General features: G+C 53.3%; 2 protein-coding genes across 5 annotated transcripts; one reads left to right on the top strand and one right to left on the bottom strand.

The window, feature by feature from the left end:
- Positions 1 to 2,209: 2,209 nt before the first annotated feature.
- Syngr2 (synaptogyrin 2) lies at positions 2,210 to 7,507 on the top strand. 3 transcript variants are annotated; one of them, XM_052197517.1, is made up of 4 exons: positions 2,210 to 2,369; positions 5,658 to 5,895; positions 6,249 to 6,408; positions 6,461 to 7,507. In XM_052197517.1, exons 1-4 carry the CDS (start codon positions 2,271 to 2,273, stop codon positions 6,894 to 6,896), a joined length of 933 nt encoding a protein of 310 aa, XP_052053477.1. In that variant the 5' UTR covers positions 2,210 to 2,270; the 3' UTR covers positions 6,897 to 7,507. The 3 variants fall into 3 exon arrangements, with proteins under 3 accessions (XP_052053477.1, XP_052053478.1, XP_052053476.1); XM_052197516.1 differs by having other exon boundaries at positions 2,212 to 2,369; positions 6,249 to 6,388; positions 6,482 to 7,507; XM_052197518.1 differs by lacking the exon at positions 6,249 to 6,408 and having other exon boundaries at positions 6,482 to 7,507.
- Positions 7,508 to 8,528: 1,021 nt separating this feature from the next.
- On the bottom strand, positions 8,529 to 17,265 carry Tk1 (thymidine kinase 1). 2 transcript variants are annotated; one of them, XM_052197515.1, is made up of 7 exons: positions 17,086 to 17,258; positions 16,973 to 17,004; positions 16,100 to 16,210; positions 13,153 to 13,246; positions 10,151 to 10,240; positions 9,507 to 9,626; positions 8,529 to 9,422 (listed from the first exon to the last, which is right to left on the bottom strand). In XM_052197515.1, the coding sequence occupies exons 1-7, from the start codon at positions 17,149 to 17,151 to the stop codon at positions 9,231 to 9,233; spliced, it is 705 nt and encodes a 234-aa protein (XP_052053475.1). In that variant the 5' UTR covers positions 17,152 to 17,258; the 3' UTR covers positions 8,529 to 9,230. The 2 variants fall into 2 exon arrangements, with proteins under 2 accessions (XP_052053475.1, XP_052053474.1); XM_052197514.1 differs by having other exon boundaries at positions 8,529 to 9,626; positions 17,086 to 17,265.
- Positions 17,266 to 17,287: the final 22 nt, after the last annotated feature.

Here is a 17,287-nt window from a genome sequence, read left to right as displayed (position 1 = left end):
AGAGTGAGTTCCAGGACAGTCAGGCTACATGCATAGTGAGACTGTCTCAAAATAAAACAAAAATCTGAGAAGGGGCCTGCGAGGTGGGTGAAGGTGTGTGCTATCAAGTCTGGAAGCCTGAGCTGAATGCCAGGGCCCACCCTGTGAAGGGAGCCCTGGGCCTGGCAGGGTGTCCTTTGCATGACCTGTGTCATCGCGCATGCTCCACCCACCCACCCCAGGCACAAACCAATTATGGGTGATGGCAAAAGGTTGTTTTAGTTTTGCTTTTGGTTTTTTGAGACAGGGTAGCTCTGGGTAGGAAAAGAAGAAAGAAAGAAAGAAAGAAAGAAAGAAAGAAAGAAAGAAAGAAAGAAAGAAAGAAAGAAAGAAAGAAAGAAAGAAAGAAAGAAAGAAAGAAAGAAAGAAAGAAAGAAAGAAGGAAAGAAAGAAAGAAAGAAAGAAAGAAAGAAAGAAAGAGAGAGAAAGAGAGAAAGGAAGAAAAAGAAAGAAAAAAGAAAGAAGGAAGGAAAGAAAGAGAAAGAAAGGGAGGAAGGAAGGAAGGAAGGAAGGAAGGAAGGAAGAAAGAAAGAAAGAAAGAAAGAAAGAAAGAAAGAAAGAAAGAAAGAGAGAGAAAGAGAGAAAGGAAGAAAAAGAAAGAAAAAAGAAAGAAGGAAGGAAAGAAAGAGAAAGAAAGGGAGGAAGGAAGGAAGGAAGGAAGGAAGGAAGGAAGAAAGAAAGAAAGAAAGAAAGAAAGAAAGAAAGAAAGAAAGAAAGAAAGAAAGAAAGAAGCTGGGCGGTGGTGGTGCACGCCTGTAATCCCGGCACTTGGGAGGCAAAGGCAGGCAGATTTCTGAGTTCGAGGCCAGCCTGGTCTACAGAGTGAGTTCCAGGACAGCCAGGGCTACACAGAGAAACCCTGTCTCAAAATAACCAAATTAAAAAAAAAAAAAAGAAAGAAAGGAAGAAGGAAGGAAGGAAGGAAGGAAGGAAGGAAGGAAGGAAGGAAGGAAGAGGAAGGGAGGGTGTGTAGGAGAGTCCTGCCATCAGACAGGGCTCCGCCATCAAACACTCATGGCGTGTATGGACAGATTTTAGGAAGTAGCCCTGGGCTCCCCTACCAGCGGCTTGCCACAGGCTCTGTTAGTGTGGGGAGGTGCAAACAGACTGTTTGAAGGCCCAGTCTCCCTTGTGCCCACTCCTGCCTTCTCCCTAGTGGTGCCCCTTCTGGTGGGGCAGGTTTCTGCCTCAGCTCCCTTATTGTCCAGCCCCCTCATTACTGAGGTGAGTCTGTCTCATTCTTTGCCCATTGAAGTGACTGTGGTAACGCCATCTTGTCGTGACTCTACTCTGTGTCACTTCATTCTGTGGCCCTCTACAACCCCCCAACAGCCACAGTCCCCTTGGCAACAAATTTGTATTGTCAACAGGATATCTGGAGGCCTCTTGCCAGTCAATGTGAGGCCCTGGGTTGACACACAACCCCTTCAGAGTAAGCCCCTGCTTCCCTTTTAACTGGGGTCTATGAACTAATAATCTTATTTGATTTAATTTTTAAAATGACCTTCCTCAATGCGTGTTCGCGTGCTTGTTTGAGACAGGATCTCAGATAGTTCAGGGTAGGGTGGTCTGGAACACCTTATCCTCCTGCCCTCTTTGCCCTCTTTCTCTTCCTGAGACAACCACCAGGTGCTTTGCAGCATGTGATCATGATGTCTAGAAATGTGCAGGTACTCTGCCCTTCTGAGCCTTTTGCCCTGCAGGTCCAGGAAGACTGTGTAAAGAAATGTCCTTCACCCCTAACTCCAGAGCAAAGAGTTCAAGAACTGTGTGGGCCATATTTATTACTATGGCAGTCCAGAGGTTGGAACCGGGGGACCTCTGACGTGCTTGGCGAGAATTTATGCCCCAGTCCTTTGGTCTGGAGCAGAATGGTGAAGTGATGTCCAGGCATTTATGAGCCTGGATTCTGGATTGGTGGGATTTGGGTGTCTGAAGGGCTTACAGGAGAGGGAAGATCTTCACCAGGGCGCTGTGTAAGTGTAAAGTGGGGGCCGTCTAGGATGTCTCTTCTTGGAGAGTCTTTGATCCTTTTTGGTTGAACTTACTAGGACAGATTTCCCAGGGGCGAGGTTTTCCTCCTCCTTTCCGCACAGAGGGGCTCTCTGCCCCTACTTCCCGGCGGTTGGCCCCGCCCCGTCGGCGGCCGCCCCGCCCCCGTGGGCGGGCCGGGCCGGGGCGGGACAATCCGGCTGGTTCCCGGCCATCCGCGGCTCGGCGGCGACGGCGACATGGAGAGCGGGGCCTATGGCGCGGCCAACGCGGGCGGCTCCTTCGACCTGCGGCGCTTCGTGTCGCAGCCTCAGGTGGTGACGCGCCTCGTGAGCATGGTGAGTCTGTCAGAGAGGACCCGGAGCCGCGCGTCCGGCTACCAGGAACCGTGGGCCGCCGGCCGCGGAGCGCGACAGGTGGCGGCGGCGGCGGCGCGTCCTGGGCCTGGAGGAGAGCGCGGGGGCCCCGCGCCCCTCCGCGTCTCCGTCCCCTCCAGCCCGTGCGTCCTGTCGCCTGTTCCACTGCGTGGCTCCGGACCTTGTCTCCCCAACTCGGGGCCGGGCCCCGGCGCACCCTCGACCACTGGTCGGAGCCGCTCTGCTGCGGGACGTCCCCGAAGTGCTCCGGGAAGGGAGGCAGGCCTATCGCCCTGCTGGCAGTAGGAGGGGCCGGAGAGGGGCACGCCACAGCAGGTGGCCCGCACGCCGCGGCTCCCTGCCTAGGGAATTCACCTGGAAGGGACTTTCTGAAGCCACGTGGGGTGCAAGGAGGGGGGTTGGCCCGGCGTCCGAAGGAGGGTTTCCTCCGCTCTCAGAGGCTAGCAACAGGTCTGCACCAGAATGCACTCCTCCCCAGAAGCCGGGTGAGCCCCTGTACCAGCCGTGCAGGGCGGCTTTCCTTATCTTGGGATGAAAACACTGAACGCCGAGGCTTTAGCTGCCAGATTGAGGGTGGCCCCACTGCGTCCAGGGGCTCTGGGCCTGGAGCCTTGGAGGTGCCCTGGCTCCCCGGAGTTCCCAGCCTAGCCGTGGAATCCAGTGACTCCGTCTTGGGTTGTACCCTGTCAGTCAGGATGGCAGTGCCAGGAGTCCTGACCCAGACTCTAAGCCCAGTCCTGGAGTTCCGGCTTCATCCGCAGCCGGGGGCGGGGCTTGTGACTGCTGGTTCCACATCCCTTTTGAGAGCGTCTGGCAGGATCGCTCTGGCCCTGGGAGTCTGGAGGCAGCCAGGTGCCCACAGACTCAGTTGCGTCTGCCGCGTTGACATGGGCTTGGCAGTGACCTTAGGGTGTGGGGAGGAGGCGAAATGACTAGGGCGATCCCAAAAGAGCCGCTTTCTAAACTCTGGACAGTCTCTGCCGGTGACTTTCCCACCTCTGCCCTAGTTCCTGCAGAATCTGAACCTGGCTTACAGATCTGGGCATCTGACCACCCCAAGAACCTTGTTCTGAAGGGAAACCAATGTCGGGCTGGAGACTAGTAGTTCTCTGGAGGGGAGGGGCCATCGTGCCAAAGAAGCCGGAAGTCCTTGAAGGGAGAAGGCTGGCCGGCTGGGGAGTCTCTTGTCCTAGGGGAGTCGTGGAGGGAAGCAGGGCTGCTGTTGAAGGGTGTTCTGGAAGATGCTGGTTGATGCTATAGAGCTGACTTGGGGCAGGATGTTGGGGGGAGGGTTGGATGAAACGCTGTGGGTTTCGCCTCTGTGATTCTGTGGCCCATCGTGTTTAAAGCTCCATTAAATGGGATGTGATGGCCGGGGCACGCCTGTAATCCCAGCACTCTGGGAGGCAGAGGCAGGCGGATTTCTGAGTTCGAGGCCAGCCTGGTCTACAGAGTGAGTTCCAGGACAGCCGGGGCTACACAGAGAAACCCTGTCTCTAAAAAACCAAAATCCAAAACAAAACAAAACAAAAAAATGGGATGTGAAGGCTCACCCCTGTATCTCAACACTGAGGAGGCTAGGGCGGGATTGTCATGAATTCCAGGCCAGTCTGAACCAGAGTGAGATCCTGTCTTTTTTATTTACGTATTTTTATTTCATATGTGTGAGCATCTGCCCGTGTGTATGAAGGTACACCACGTGCGTGCCCGGTAGTCACAGAGTGGGAAGGTGGTTGGTTATCTTGTCCCCTGGAATTGGAGTCACAGGTGGCTATGAGCTAACATGTGGGTCTCCAGGTCCTCTGTAAGAGCGGGGTCAGTGCCCTTAACTGATGAGCCTGAGATTCTATCTTAAAACAACCAATAAGGACAAGTGCTGTGGTGCAGGCCTTTAATCCCAGCATTCTATTCTGGGGGCAGAGGCAGGTTCTCTGAATTCCAGGACAGCCATTACTACCTAATGAAACCCTATCTCAAAAGAAAGAAAAAAAAAAAAAAGAATAAGAAGAGGAAGAAAAACCTAAAACTTATAAACACACACACAAACCCAGCGGTGGTGGCGCATGCCTGTAATCCCAGCACTCTGGGAGGCAGAGGCAGGCGGATTTCTGAGTTCGAGGCCAGCCTGGTCTACAGAGTGAGTTCCAGGACAGCCAGGGCTATATAGAGAAACCCTGTCTCGAAAAAAACCAAATCACCCCCCCCAAAAAAAACCCCAAAAAATAAAATAAAATAAAATAAACACACACACAACCTCAAGGGCTGAAAATGTAGGTCAGCAGTGGTGAACTTGCCTAGTGCGTGTGAAGCCCTGGGTTCAAGTTGCCAGCAATGGGGTCAGAGGGCAAGCAGGCATGCTGGCACAAGATTGTCCCAGCATTGGGAGGGGGAGGCAGGAGGACCAGGAGTCAGGATCATTCTGAGTTAAAGCTAAATGAAGCCTCTTCATCCAAAAACAAACAAACAAACAAAAAAAAACAAACCAACACCCCCACCCCAAAGAAATCCACATCTCATTCAAAATGGAGATGGGTGGATTCTTTTTTTTTAAGACTTTATTTATGTATATGAGTATACTGTTCCCGTCTCCAGACACACTAGAAGAGGGCATCAGATCTCACTATGGATGGTTGTGACCCACCATGTGGTTGCTGGGAATTGAACTCAGAACCTCTAGAAGAGTAGTCGGTGCTCTTAACCACTGAGCCATCTCTCCAGCCCAGGTGGATTCTTCTTCTTCTTCTTCTTTTTTTTTTTCTCATTTTTTTGATTTGGTTTTTTGGAGACAGGGTTTCTGTGTATAACCCTGGCTGTCCTGGAACTTACTCTGTAGACCAGGCTGGCCTCGAACTCAGAAATCCGCCTGCCTCTGCCTCCCAGAGTGCTGGGATTACAGGCGTGTGCCACCACCGCCCTGCTTCTTCTTTGTTCTTAATCACAACCCTAAATATGATCACGCTGTAGTCAGGCAGCTAGGAAATCACCACTTCTTACAATAAGTAGCCCATTCTGTCCCCAGCCCCTCATGGTCAGGACCTGCTTTGATGATGCCCTGGCTACAGTCTGCCTGTCACCTCAGCCCCACAAGTCCAGAAGGGGTTGAAACAACAGTGTCAGATGGGGACATCAGCAGAGAGACGAGACATCCTGATATCCTGCTAGGATCCTTCTTTCTAGGCCCTAACCGGGGTCTGAACACGATATGGCCAGGAGGCGTCCGCCACTGCCCATGGAATCTCCTCCCCCCAGGTCTTGGCCTTGATCGTGTTCTCCTGCATCTTCGGTGAGGGCTACACCAACATCCACACATCTGAGCAGCTACACTGTGTGTTCAACCAGAATGAGGACGCCTGTCGCTACGGCAGTGCCATTGGGGTGCTGGCCTTCCTGGCCTCAGCCTTCTTCCTGGTGGTTGATGCCTTCTTCTCGCAGATAAGCAACGCCACTGACCGCAAGTACCTGGTCATTGGTGACCTGCTCTTCTCAGGTATGCCGGTGGCACTGGTGTGCCAGGGCTTCACAACTGGGGGGTCTTGGTGCTGTTGGGGGGGTGCTGACAGCAGCTGAGGGCCATGAACCTCACCTGAGGCTTCTCCTAGGTCCCCCTGTACCCTGAATGGCACACAGGCTTTCTGACTTCAGAAAGGCAAAAGGGCGAGGCACAGCATCAGGTTCCCAGACTCAACCCCAGCTAGTGGCTGACGCCTTAGCCCTCACGTTCCTCTGCTTCTATAGGCTATACAGTCCATGGCCCCGGGAGAGTCCTTCTCTGTGTCCCTCCTGGACCCTGGGGATCCAGGCTGTCCCCAGGGCCAACTCTGCCCCTTGTTATCTCCCTAGCTCTCTGGACCTTCCTGTGGTTTGTTGGTTTCTGCTTCCTGACCAACCAGTGGGCAGCCACCAAAGCTGAAGACGTGCGGATGGGAGCGGACTCGGCTCGGGCCGCCATCACCTTCAGCTTCTTCTCCATCTTCTCCTGGGTAGGTGGGCGGGGAGGGCAGCCTGGAGGGCTGGGTGAGGATTGAGGTCCCCTTGCCCTGCCCACACCTTAGGTCTCCCCCACCCACCCACAGGGTGTGCTGGCTTCCCTGGCCTACCAGCGCTACAAGGCTGGAGTGGATGCCTTCATTCAGAACTACGTGGACCCCACCCCGGATCCCAATGCCTATGCCTCCTACCCTACTGCCTCTGTGGAAAACTACCAGCAGCCACCCTTCACCCAGAATGTGGAGACTACTGAGGGTTACCAGCCTCCCCCTGTGTACTGAGCAGCCAGCGACAAAGAGGCAGGGAGGGTGCTTGGGGGGCCGCCCCTCTGCCCTGGACTTCTCTCAAGGTTTGCTGCTCAGAACTGCTGTCCCTTGCCTGTTACAATTGACAGCCAAAGAGTCCACGCCTTTCTGCATCCCAGCTGCAGCCAGACAGAGCACATCTGAAGTGCCCATGCCCAGAGGGGCCTCACCACCCAATCCTCCAGGGCATTTTTGAGGAGAGGGCTTTTACTAGATCTTTTTATTCCCTACCCTAGTACTGTAGACAGAACCCAGGGCCTTGGATTCGCTTAACCATCCTCTGCTCCTTGTTGCTTTAATAACCCTGAGCCCCTTCTCAGAGCCAGAAGCAGGTGCCTGCTAGCGCTGTTCTTGACGTGCCAGTTCCCCCACAGCTGGAGGCCATGGGAGCCCTGACTTTTTTCTCCAAAGACAAACTTGGGGATCCTCGTGCCTGTCTCCTCAGAGTGCTGGGTCCCCATGTCCGTCCTCACTCAGGTTCAGTACCCAGCTTCATCTGGGCTCCATGCTCTCTGTGCCTTCTGGGGTCACTACTGTGCCAACGGTCCCCAGGCTGCCTGCCTGCCAGCTGTGGGGCAGGCAGAGGTACTAAATACCACTTCCTTCTTGCTCCTGTCCACCCCTGGCAGAAGAGTTGGGATTTGCCTGGAGACAACACCCAGCTTTATGTAAATATTCCCAAGCAGCTGTTAGATACTAATGGGGAGGGCAGGAACCCCTGCACTGAATGTATTGGAGACTTGGTGGGGACACCCCTGCCCTCAGGTTCTGTAGACTAGTTTGGAGATGGAATAAACATTTTTCTCAGCTTGTTGTCCTGGTGGCGCCTCAGGCTAGGGGTAGAGGTACCTTTTGGTTGGTATTGCTTTGAGACCTTCCCCAAGGGCTGGATTTCAAACCCTGGACTTCCTGCTAGGCACTAAGGCAGCTTCCAGCCTTCCAAAGGCAACATCTGCATAGCCCAGCCTCATGGTGCAGGCTTGGCTAAGCAGCCTCTCACGGCAGGACTCAGGTACGCCTCCAACTTGAGGCAGTCCTCCCTCCTCAGCCTGGTTCTAGTTCTGTACCATGTTTTTGGCGTTTTTAGACTGGGTCTCACTGTGTAGCTCTGGCTGTCCTAGAACTCAGGGACCCACCCACCTGGCTCTGCCCCTTGAATGCTAGGTAAAGCTTAGACCATCACCCAACTAGACCGTGTTCTTTGAGCTTGGGGTGGCAGTAACCCAGTGGGGTCTCATTCTTCACACTGCCTTCCACTGCACCTTAAAGTAGCCACCATGTCAGCTTGTCTCCCTGGACAGCTTACCAGGTTCTGCCGCCTGCCAGGGGCCCCTGGGTGCTGCCCCTCCGAGGTTACTCTGGCCCCTCTTGACACCTTCCAGGGACTTGAGAGGGAGTGGACCTATGTCTGTTAGGAAGCAGCATGCCCCTGAGGTAACTCTTGTGCAATGATGAGGCCATCGATAGCGGCTGGCAGTGTCTTTCAAAATCTGCAGCATAAGCTGACAGCGCAGGCTCGGAGCTGTGGGCCTCCTCTGTACAGCATGCCTTAAGCAGTTAATGAGGTAGATGGCAGGCAAGCTGGGCACAGCACCAGCAGCACACTGCCACCTTAGACCCAGGTCTCTGGTCCTCAAGTGTCACCCTGCCCACTTTCCAAGGCCTATCTGAACTGTTTTCTCAACTCAAGCTATCAAGTGTCTGTCTCACAAAACCTGACCTCCCGTTGCCAGTTGCCCGCTAGAAACACCATCTCCTGACTCTCCCAGCAGGTTCCTTTGCCATTCTTGTCCTGAAACCAACTAGATAGAAATGTGGGGCCAGGCAGTGGTAGCGCACACCTTTTATTCTAACACTTGGGAGGCAGAGGCAGGCAGATTTCTGAATTCAAGGCCAGCCTGGCCTACAGAGTGAGTCCTAGGACAGCCAGGACTGCACAGAGAAACCCTGTCTCAAAAAAACAACAAAAAAAAAAACAAAAAAAAAAAAAAAAAGAGAGAGAGAGAAAGAAATGTGGGGCACTGTTCCTCTTGGGCTGTAGTGACACCATTGGTACTACAGAAGAAATATCTACCCCCAAGTCATGTGGGCCCCAGCTGCAAGTCAGGGAGACCTAGGCTAAGGAGAAACATTCTCCTTAATACTGCTCACTTTGCACGGCAGAGCACAAGAAACACACTCTCTCGGCTCACTAAAAGCTGAGAGTCTGAGCAGACAAAGGTTAGTTCTGGGAGGTATAGTGGCAATATGGATCCTTAGTCAGAAATGCGGGTGCTGTGAGAGGCCTGGAGCCTTGGTAAGGGGTGAGGCTCTGAGACCGACACCCAGCAGTGAAAGCCACCAACAATGAAGAAGCTAGCACCAAAGGCACACTGCTGGATGGCTCTGTCCTCACCTCTGGTTGAATGTGGGACCCTGGCCACCAGGCAGGGCACATTGTCCATTAGGAATGGCAGGCCCTGCCCGTGCCCCTCTCCCTGCTCTCTGAGAGTCTAACTTAGGGGTAGGAGCTGGCAGGCCCCAGGCCCCCTCAGTTGGCAGAGTTGTACTGTAGGACTTGCTGAGGGGCAAAGAGCTTCCTGACAGCCGAGGCCTCTGCAGGCTGCCCCAGCACCAGGCAGTTCTCCTTGTTGTCTGTCTCCACAGTCTGGGCTGAAGACTTCTTAAAGTAGCACTGGCGGCACACCGAATGGTACTTGTCTGCTCCGCCAATCACCTCCACCTGGAGGGAGGGGCGAGTGAGGGTGGGGTTCAGACACCGAGGCCGAAGCCCACCCACTCCTTGGGCAGAAGCCAGTGGAGGTACCTCCTTCTCCAGACCCAGCCTCTTCGTGTAGGCCGCTTCTCGGAAGCACTCCATGCACACAGCTGTGAGCTTCACCACACTCTCCGCCAGGGGCACCAGGTTCAAGATGCTGCCGAAAGCCTGCGCAGAAGACCAGCCAGTTAGCCGGGCACTGCCCCGCCCCCGCCGGTGTTCACACGGGTATGTGTGGGGGCCAGAGAGCGACCTCAGGGGCTGGTTGGTCCTCTGGCACTGTCCACCTTGGTTCTTTTGGAAACCGGGTCTCTCACTGGCTCAGAGCTTGCAGCATAGCTCGGCTTGCCAGTGAGCTAAGAACCTCTTCTGTCTCCCAGTCATGGCATTTTTAAAAAAAGAGAGCTCTGAGGATCTAACGCAAGCCTTTGCAAGGCAAGTGCATTACAGCCCGAGCTCTCCCGCCCCAACACTTCCCTTTTAAACCCCGAGATTCAGGCTATATCATACTTTACTGAGCCAGCTTTTCTAGAGAGCCACACCCTCCTGCCTGCCTGCTCTCTAGCCCAGCCTGTTCAGAGCACCCTCCAGCCAATAGCTTCTATTCTGAACACACCTACTTCTCGGAGACCTTGTATATATACTGTCTTCCCTCTCAGGACCCGCTGGCAAGCTGGCGTCAGACACTTTACCTTCCTCTGGAAGGTTCCATCCAGCGCTGCCACAATCACTGTCTTGCCCTGGTTGGCCATCTTTTCACAGAAGTCCACAATGTCAGGGAACTGGGAAAGTTCAGAGAGGAGGAGTGAGCTGCCCCAAGCAAGGGCCTCATGAAGACTGTGAGAGAGCCGGAGACCGCACCACACGGCCGGCCTGTGAGACACCCTACCCGCATGCCCACTGCCACCCGGGGCTTGCCAGCAGAGTCCATCCAGCTCCGTGCTTAAAGGCCTTGTTGAGTGCTGTTAGGGTAGCCTTAGAAGGTAAACACAGCTGCGTTTAAAATGGGCTTTCAGAGAGAGAGAGAAAGAGAGAGAGAGAGAGAGAGAGAGAGAGAGAGAGAGAGAGAGAGAGAGAGAGAGAGAGCACGCTAGGAGTCGGCAGGAAAGAGCACTTGCTGCTCTTGCAAAGGACCTGGTTGCCAGCAACTCAGGGTCACTTACAACCATAGGCTAATCCAGCTCCAGGGGCCCTGGGTGCCCTCTTCTGGTTTCTATGGGCACTGCACACATTTGATACACATACTTAATCACAGTAAACACACATTAAAAAAAAAAAAAAAGGAACTTCAGGGCCGACCAGGTAGTTCAGTTGGTAGAAGAGAGCTTACGGTGTGCACGAAGCCTCAGGCCACACCCCCAGCATCAAATGAACCAGACCATAATACCAGGACTTTGAAGGTAAAAGGATTATGAAGTTCAAAGCTATGAGATCCTGTCTCAAAAAATACAGGGCTGGAGAGATGGTTCAGTGGATAAAAGCTTGTTCCTATAGGAAACCAGAATTCAATTCCCAGCACCCACATCAGATAGCTTACAAACATCTGTAACTCCAGCTGCAAGGGATCTAATGTCCTCTTTTGGCCTCTGCAGGCATCTGCAAGTACCAGGTTTACACTGCATTTTCCCCCCACCGGGGAATCCCGAGTGAGAGAGAATGGCTCTTGGCAACGAGATGCATGAAGGGCAAGCAGGTTGGGTGTGTGTGTGTGGCTGCCCTCCGCTATCACTCAGGCCCGCCACCCTTCAATAGCACGGTGTCTCCCTAGGATGGAGACCCAGGCTTCTCAACCTTGCCGAGGCTGAGCATTTTCCTTAATAGTTCTTTACCTTCTTTCTTTGTTTCTTTCTTTTTTTTTTTATTTTTGTTTTTGTTTTCGAGACAGGGTTTCTCTGTATAGTCCTGGCTGTCCTGGAACTCAATCTGTAGACCAGGCTGGCCTCGAACTCAGAAATCCGCCTGCCTCTGCCTCCCAGAGTGCTGGGATTACAGGCATGCGCCACCACTGCCTGGCTGTTTCTTTCTTTTGAGACAGGGTCCCACTTTGTATTCCTGGCTGGCCTGGAAATTGCTATGTAGACCAGGTTAGCCTTAAACTCAGGAGATCTGCTTGCCTCTGCCTCCCTAGAACTGGGGTTATGGACACGTGGCTGTACCCAGCATTTTACACGGGTGCTAGGGGCCCAAACTCAGGCACTCATGCCTGCAGAGCCAGGGCCTGATTGATAGAATTGTCTCCCCATCCCTTCTGTCTTTTGCTTTTGCTTGGTTATTACCGTGTAGCCCAGGCTGGCCTGGGATTCAAAGCAGTCTCCTCAGGTCTGCCACCATGCCTGGTTCCTCAGGCCTTTCCTTGGACATATCCCCGCCCAGTACCCTAATGTCCCAGCCTCTTTCTCCCCAGTCCCTCCCAGTCTGTCAACAGAGGTGAGCTGGAAGCTCCAGTTTGTCTCCAGACCTAGAAGGCCACAGCCAAAGGGCAGAAACTTGGAATGGATGTGATTGGTCCCTGGACCCAGCCATTCCCACAATAGTCACAGCATGTGACATGGCCCGCTCTATAAAAACACACGTGTATAATTAGAAGCGTCCAGGCTGGGCTGGCATCCACCAGAGTCCTGGCACTGGCTGAACATAATCTCTTGGGTCAACACCAGGCAAGGCACCCTGGCTAGCGTGAATAAAGACCCCTGCCTGTCTCACCTGAGCACCGACAAGACAGGTGCAGTTTATGCCAGAAGCAACCAGACAGGCACCACCCTTCTGCCAAGAAACCCAAGGCAAGGGAGCCCTCTCCCCTCTCAGATACCACTGTTCTGTGCCAGTGTTTGCCCTGTGGCAGGTTTTAGAACCCACAATGTTGAACTTGCAGGGCATTCCCAGTAGTTTCAAGCCTCCCTTTTCTGGTGTGCTCCTACTGTGTCCGAGATGGAACCTGTCATCAGTGTGCCAAACAGAAATGAAACACAGAGTTCTGGAAGATGCAAGCGTCTACTCTTGCCAGGAGCCCATGGGCCCTGGTGCTGGGGAATAAACACACAGGACGCTCTATCTCCTCAGCTGTGGCTTTAAGGGACTGACTGTCCAAGGCAAGCACGTAAGAGGGAGGGTCAGTGGAGTTCTAGAGACTGGGGCAGAAGCGTGCAGAATTGTGTGGTTTACATAGTGTGCATGCCAAATACTCCACAAAGCTGCCGTGAGGGCCCATGACCGCAAGCCCAGCACTCGGGGCTGAGTTCCTAAACCATCCTGGACCACACAGCAAGAGCCATCCCAAAAATCAAAGTATCCACTAAATGAACTAGTTTTTCTTATCTTCTTTTTTTGAGACACGGTTTCTCTCTGTAGCCCTGGCTGTCCTGGAACTCACTCTGTAGACCAGGCTGGCCTCAAACTCAGAAATCCACCTGCCTCTGCCTCCCAAGTGCTGGGATTAAAGGCGCTCGCCACCACCCCCTGAAAAACTAGTTTTTCTTAATCCTATAGGCTAGGACGGGGAACAGGGCTGGAGCTCTCCCCAATAGCTACTTCGGCAAAAGCAACCCTATACAATATGCACTTGGGCAAGGGGATCCACACACCAGCGAAGACAAGTTAGTGACCCATCTCTCCCAAAAGATGAAAGGAACTTCTGAGCCAGCAGGGCATGAAGGGTCAGGGGTGGGAGTGGGGGTCATGCCACAAGCTAACTTACAAACTGCCCCTCATCGATGCCGATGACAGCCACACCGAGGGCCTCCTGGGTCACATCCCGGAGCATGCAGGCCGGCAGTGCATCCATGGTGTTCCTGGGAAGAGAAGGCCAGAGGATGAGCAGGTGCGGAGGCCAGGCACCCGTGGGCCCCAGAGGCCGGGATAGGGCACTACTGTGGCCCCACAGAGCAGCCTGGGTGTCCCATCCGTTCTTAACGGGGAGGGATGGGGAATCCAGGGCTGTATTCAGAAAACCAGTTAGAACAGGTTACCCCCCTTAACTGAAAATGAACAGTATCTGCTGCTAAGCTCAACAAAGACTCCAAAGTTCTTATTCAACAGGACTCTCTGGACAGGGTCTCTCTGTAGACCAGACTGGCCCCTTACTCTCTCTGCCTCCGCCCACCAACTGCTAGAATTAAAGGTGTTGAGTCACACCTGGGAAAATGTTAAGGATTTAGTTATGTGTATTAGCAGTTTCTTTGCATGTAGGTTTGTGTATCATGTGCACACCTGGTGCCCCAGAGGTCAGAAGAGGGTGTTAGATCCTCTGGAGTTGGCGTTGGGAGCCATCAAGTGTGTTGGGAACTGAACCTGGATCCTTGACAAGACCAAGTGCTCTAACCACTGAGTGCCACCTCTCCAGCCCACAGAAGCAAGAGTGCAGTACCCAGGAAAGGAAGGCTGTCACAGGCCGTGGATCTGCCACCAGCAGCCCAAGATGAGGAGCGCCCTGTTCTCAGTGTCCAGAATGGTAGGTGGCCTTGGAATCCAGACAGCAGTGTGACCCTCTGGAGCCCCTTACTCACTGCCCTCCAGACTGACCAGACAGGGTGTGCAGGACTCTCCACACCCTGTGGCTGCCTGCCTGCCTGCCTGCCGGTCCGCCAGGCTGTGAAGCCTCTGCTTACTGGCCTGCTTCCCGGCAGGGAAGAACCCACCCAGGCCAGTTTGGACATGCTCCAGAACACCGTTAAAGGATGCCGGGAAGCTCTCTGCTCTGTAAGGAGTGGAATGCTGGGCTGCACCCAGCGCCTTCTCCCGTGGTTTCTGCCTCACTATCAGAAACAAACCCAGAAAAGTCAAGCAGCGGCATTCTTACCAACAAAAGCACCTCCTGACCTACTTACTACCTCACAATCCTAAAAATCTGGGGAGCTGGGTGTGTCCAACCATATCTGTAATCCCGGTGTTTGTATAGAGCTGAAGGGGGTGTGGGCTGAGTGTGGGATTGCTCTCGGGTAATTCCAGGAAGAAGAGGAGGGAGAGTTACAAGTTACAACCCACCTATGCTGCAGGAGACCTGCCTCAATAAACCGGCTGGAGAGACAAGATCACTTGTTATTCTAGCGCGGACTTGGGTCCCATCCCCAGGAAACACAAGGTGGCTTACAATTATCTCTAATTCCTGTTCCAGGGAATCCCATGCTCTTTTCTAGCCTGGCCCAGGGCACCAGGCAAGCAAGTCGCATGCAGATCTACATGCTAGCAAAACACTCATACATGTACGATTAAAAAAAATTAAAACAAATCAAAAACAGGATTGAGATGTTTGGCAGGCATAGGCAGTTGGAGCCCTGTGAGTTCAAGGTCAATCTGGTCTACAGAGTGAGTTCCAGGGCAACCAGAGGTCTGTGGAGAGTTCCTGTCTCAAAAAAACAAGACCAGCTGGAGAGATGGCTCAGCGGTTAAGAGCATCGACTGCTCTTCCAAAGGTCCTGAGTTCAAATGCCAGCAACCACATGGTGGCTCACAACCATCTGTAATGAGATCTGATGCCTTCTTCTGGAGTGCTGAAGACAGCTACAGTGTACTCACATATAACAATAAATAAATCTTTTAGAAAACAAAACAAAACAAGGCCAGCATGGTCTACAGAGTGAGTTCCAGGACAGTCAGGGCTATACAGAGAGAGTTCCAGGACAGTCAGGGCTATACAGAGAAATCATGTCTTGAAAAACCAAAAGAAAAAAAAAAGTATGGCCAATGAGTTGGAACCCAGAACTTACAACCCGAGGCTGTCCTCTGAGCTCGTGTGTACGGACACATGTGTGCAAACACACACCTCCCTAGGAAACCAACCAAAGAGCACAACACAACTCTCGTGCATCTTAATTCTCTCTTCACTCCTCTAGTAGAGGGGACCAGAGAGAGGACAGGCAGCAAGCCAGCTGTGGCCAACACTCCAGGCACCGTGCCGCACAGGTGCCTCAGTCGGTCCTCCTGGATACGCATCCCATCCTGAGTGCCAGACACCATGATTACAAAGACAGAAGCAAAGCTCTCAGGACAGAGTCAGGCAGGAAGTATGACTTGAATTCCCGCCCCAACTCCAAGTCCTGACGGTTCTCCACTCCACTTCCTGTTCTGCTCCAGAAACCGGTTCTACTCGCGGCTGCTCACCCTTGGCCCAGCCCTCAGCAACGCTAGGGGCACAGATTGCTTCCCTGTACTCCTATCCTTTGGCTCAGAGGGGCGTGTCCAGTGCTAGCGCTGGCAGATATACAATTCAGAATGTCGATGGTTACGTAATGGTAGAGAGCCAACTAAAGAGGGAAAAAAATATCTGTGACTGGGAAAATCCCAGCACTCTGGGAGGCAGAGGCAGGCGGATTTCTGAGTTCGAAGCTAGCCTGGTCTACAGAGTGAGTTCCAGGACAGCCAGGGCTATACGGAAAGACCCTGTCTCGAAAAAAACCAAATCCAAAAAAAAAAAAAAAAAAAATCTCTGGAGTCAAAATAGCTGCAGCCTCTACCAGGGTGGGACCCAGGTTCCCAATGGACACTTGGGGACAGGTTATTCTAAGTTTTGAGCACTTAATTCCTATCCGTTAGAGGCCAGCAGTCTATCCCTTCTCTACTCTGACAGACCTCAGCCCTGAGGCATGTGACACTGTGCCCCGTGGCTTAGGGGTTTCCGAAGGGCAGGATCAAGGGGCAGGACTGACCGGTCATGTGTGGAGAAGTTGTTGCTATAGCGCGTGTCCTTGGCGTACTTGATGACCAGGCACTTGTACTGGGCGATCTGGAAGCGACGGACTCTTCTCATCAGCTCGGTGCTGCAAGAGTTACCAGGGCACATGAGGTTCCCAGGCAAAACTCTGGGCTGCCACCACCACCTAGTGTCGGGCAGCCGGAACCGCACCAGTTCACCAAGGCTTAACCACATGCTGTCCTGAACAAACTTCAAGTTTCATGAATGGATTTCAAAGTCTTTGATAGAAGCACCCAAGAGCTTGCTTCTGTGTCCCAGATCTCCATCTTAGCCCTCACCCTAGGGGGCAAGGGACAAAAGTGAGGTGACACCAGGCCATAAGAATAGTGGGGTGCCTGGTGTGGTGATGCACCCCAGCAGCAGAGGATCTCTGAGTTCAAGATCAACTTGAGCCACATAAAAAGACTCTGAGTTAAAAACCAAAAAATAACCCTAAAATAAAGCAAAGAAACCCCGAGTAGTGTATATGTGTTATTCCGAAAGGGACTCCCAGAGGTCAGAGTTAATTGGGCCCCAAGGCTTTAGGAGAGCTCATGGGGAATGAATGAAGAAACTGTTAGGAAAAGGTCCTAACTCCCAGGGGACACATGCGGGAGTCCGGTGGGCTGGGGGTTCTCAATTGTACCCCCCATGTGATCCGCCTCAGCAGAGAGAAGAAGCTTGGGCGGGAGGAAGGCTGCAATCCAGGAAACAGGATTTGGACGGGAAGGCACGCAGAGGTCCAGCGGCCCAGTCAGGGGCTTCTGGGAAGATGGGGGAGGCGGGAGAGGAGAGCCAGGGTCTGCAGAGACAGGGAGGCCCACCGCCCCAAAGACCCATTCATTACCTTTTCCCTGAGAACATGGGCCCGAGAATGACCTAGAAGAGAAGTCATTTTAAGGGGTTCCCCCCTTGTACAGCCCGCACCAGCCACCCCCGACCCCCATGCAGACCCCGCACCTGGATCTGTCCCCGGATCTTGCTGGGGGAGCTGGGCAGCACGGTGGGCAGATTGTAGTAGCTCATGTTGGCAGTGCAAACCTTAGCACCGGAGTCTGTGAGTGGAGAGCGTTCGAGCAGTTGCTCGGAGTCTGTGGGTGGAGAGCGTTCGAGCAGTTGCTCGCTTTGCCCGCCAAATCTCAAAAAGTCTCTGACGTGGAGG

This window comes from Apodemus sylvaticus, chromosome 10 (genome assembly GCF_947179515.1).
Source record: "Apodemus sylvaticus chromosome 10, mApoSyl1.1, whole genome shotgun sequence".
Lineage (NCBI taxonomy): Eukaryota > Metazoa > Chordata > Mammalia > Rodentia > Muridae > Apodemus > Apodemus sylvaticus.
Note: the sequence above shows the minus strand (reverse complement) of the source record. Positions and strands in the feature narration are given on the sequence as shown.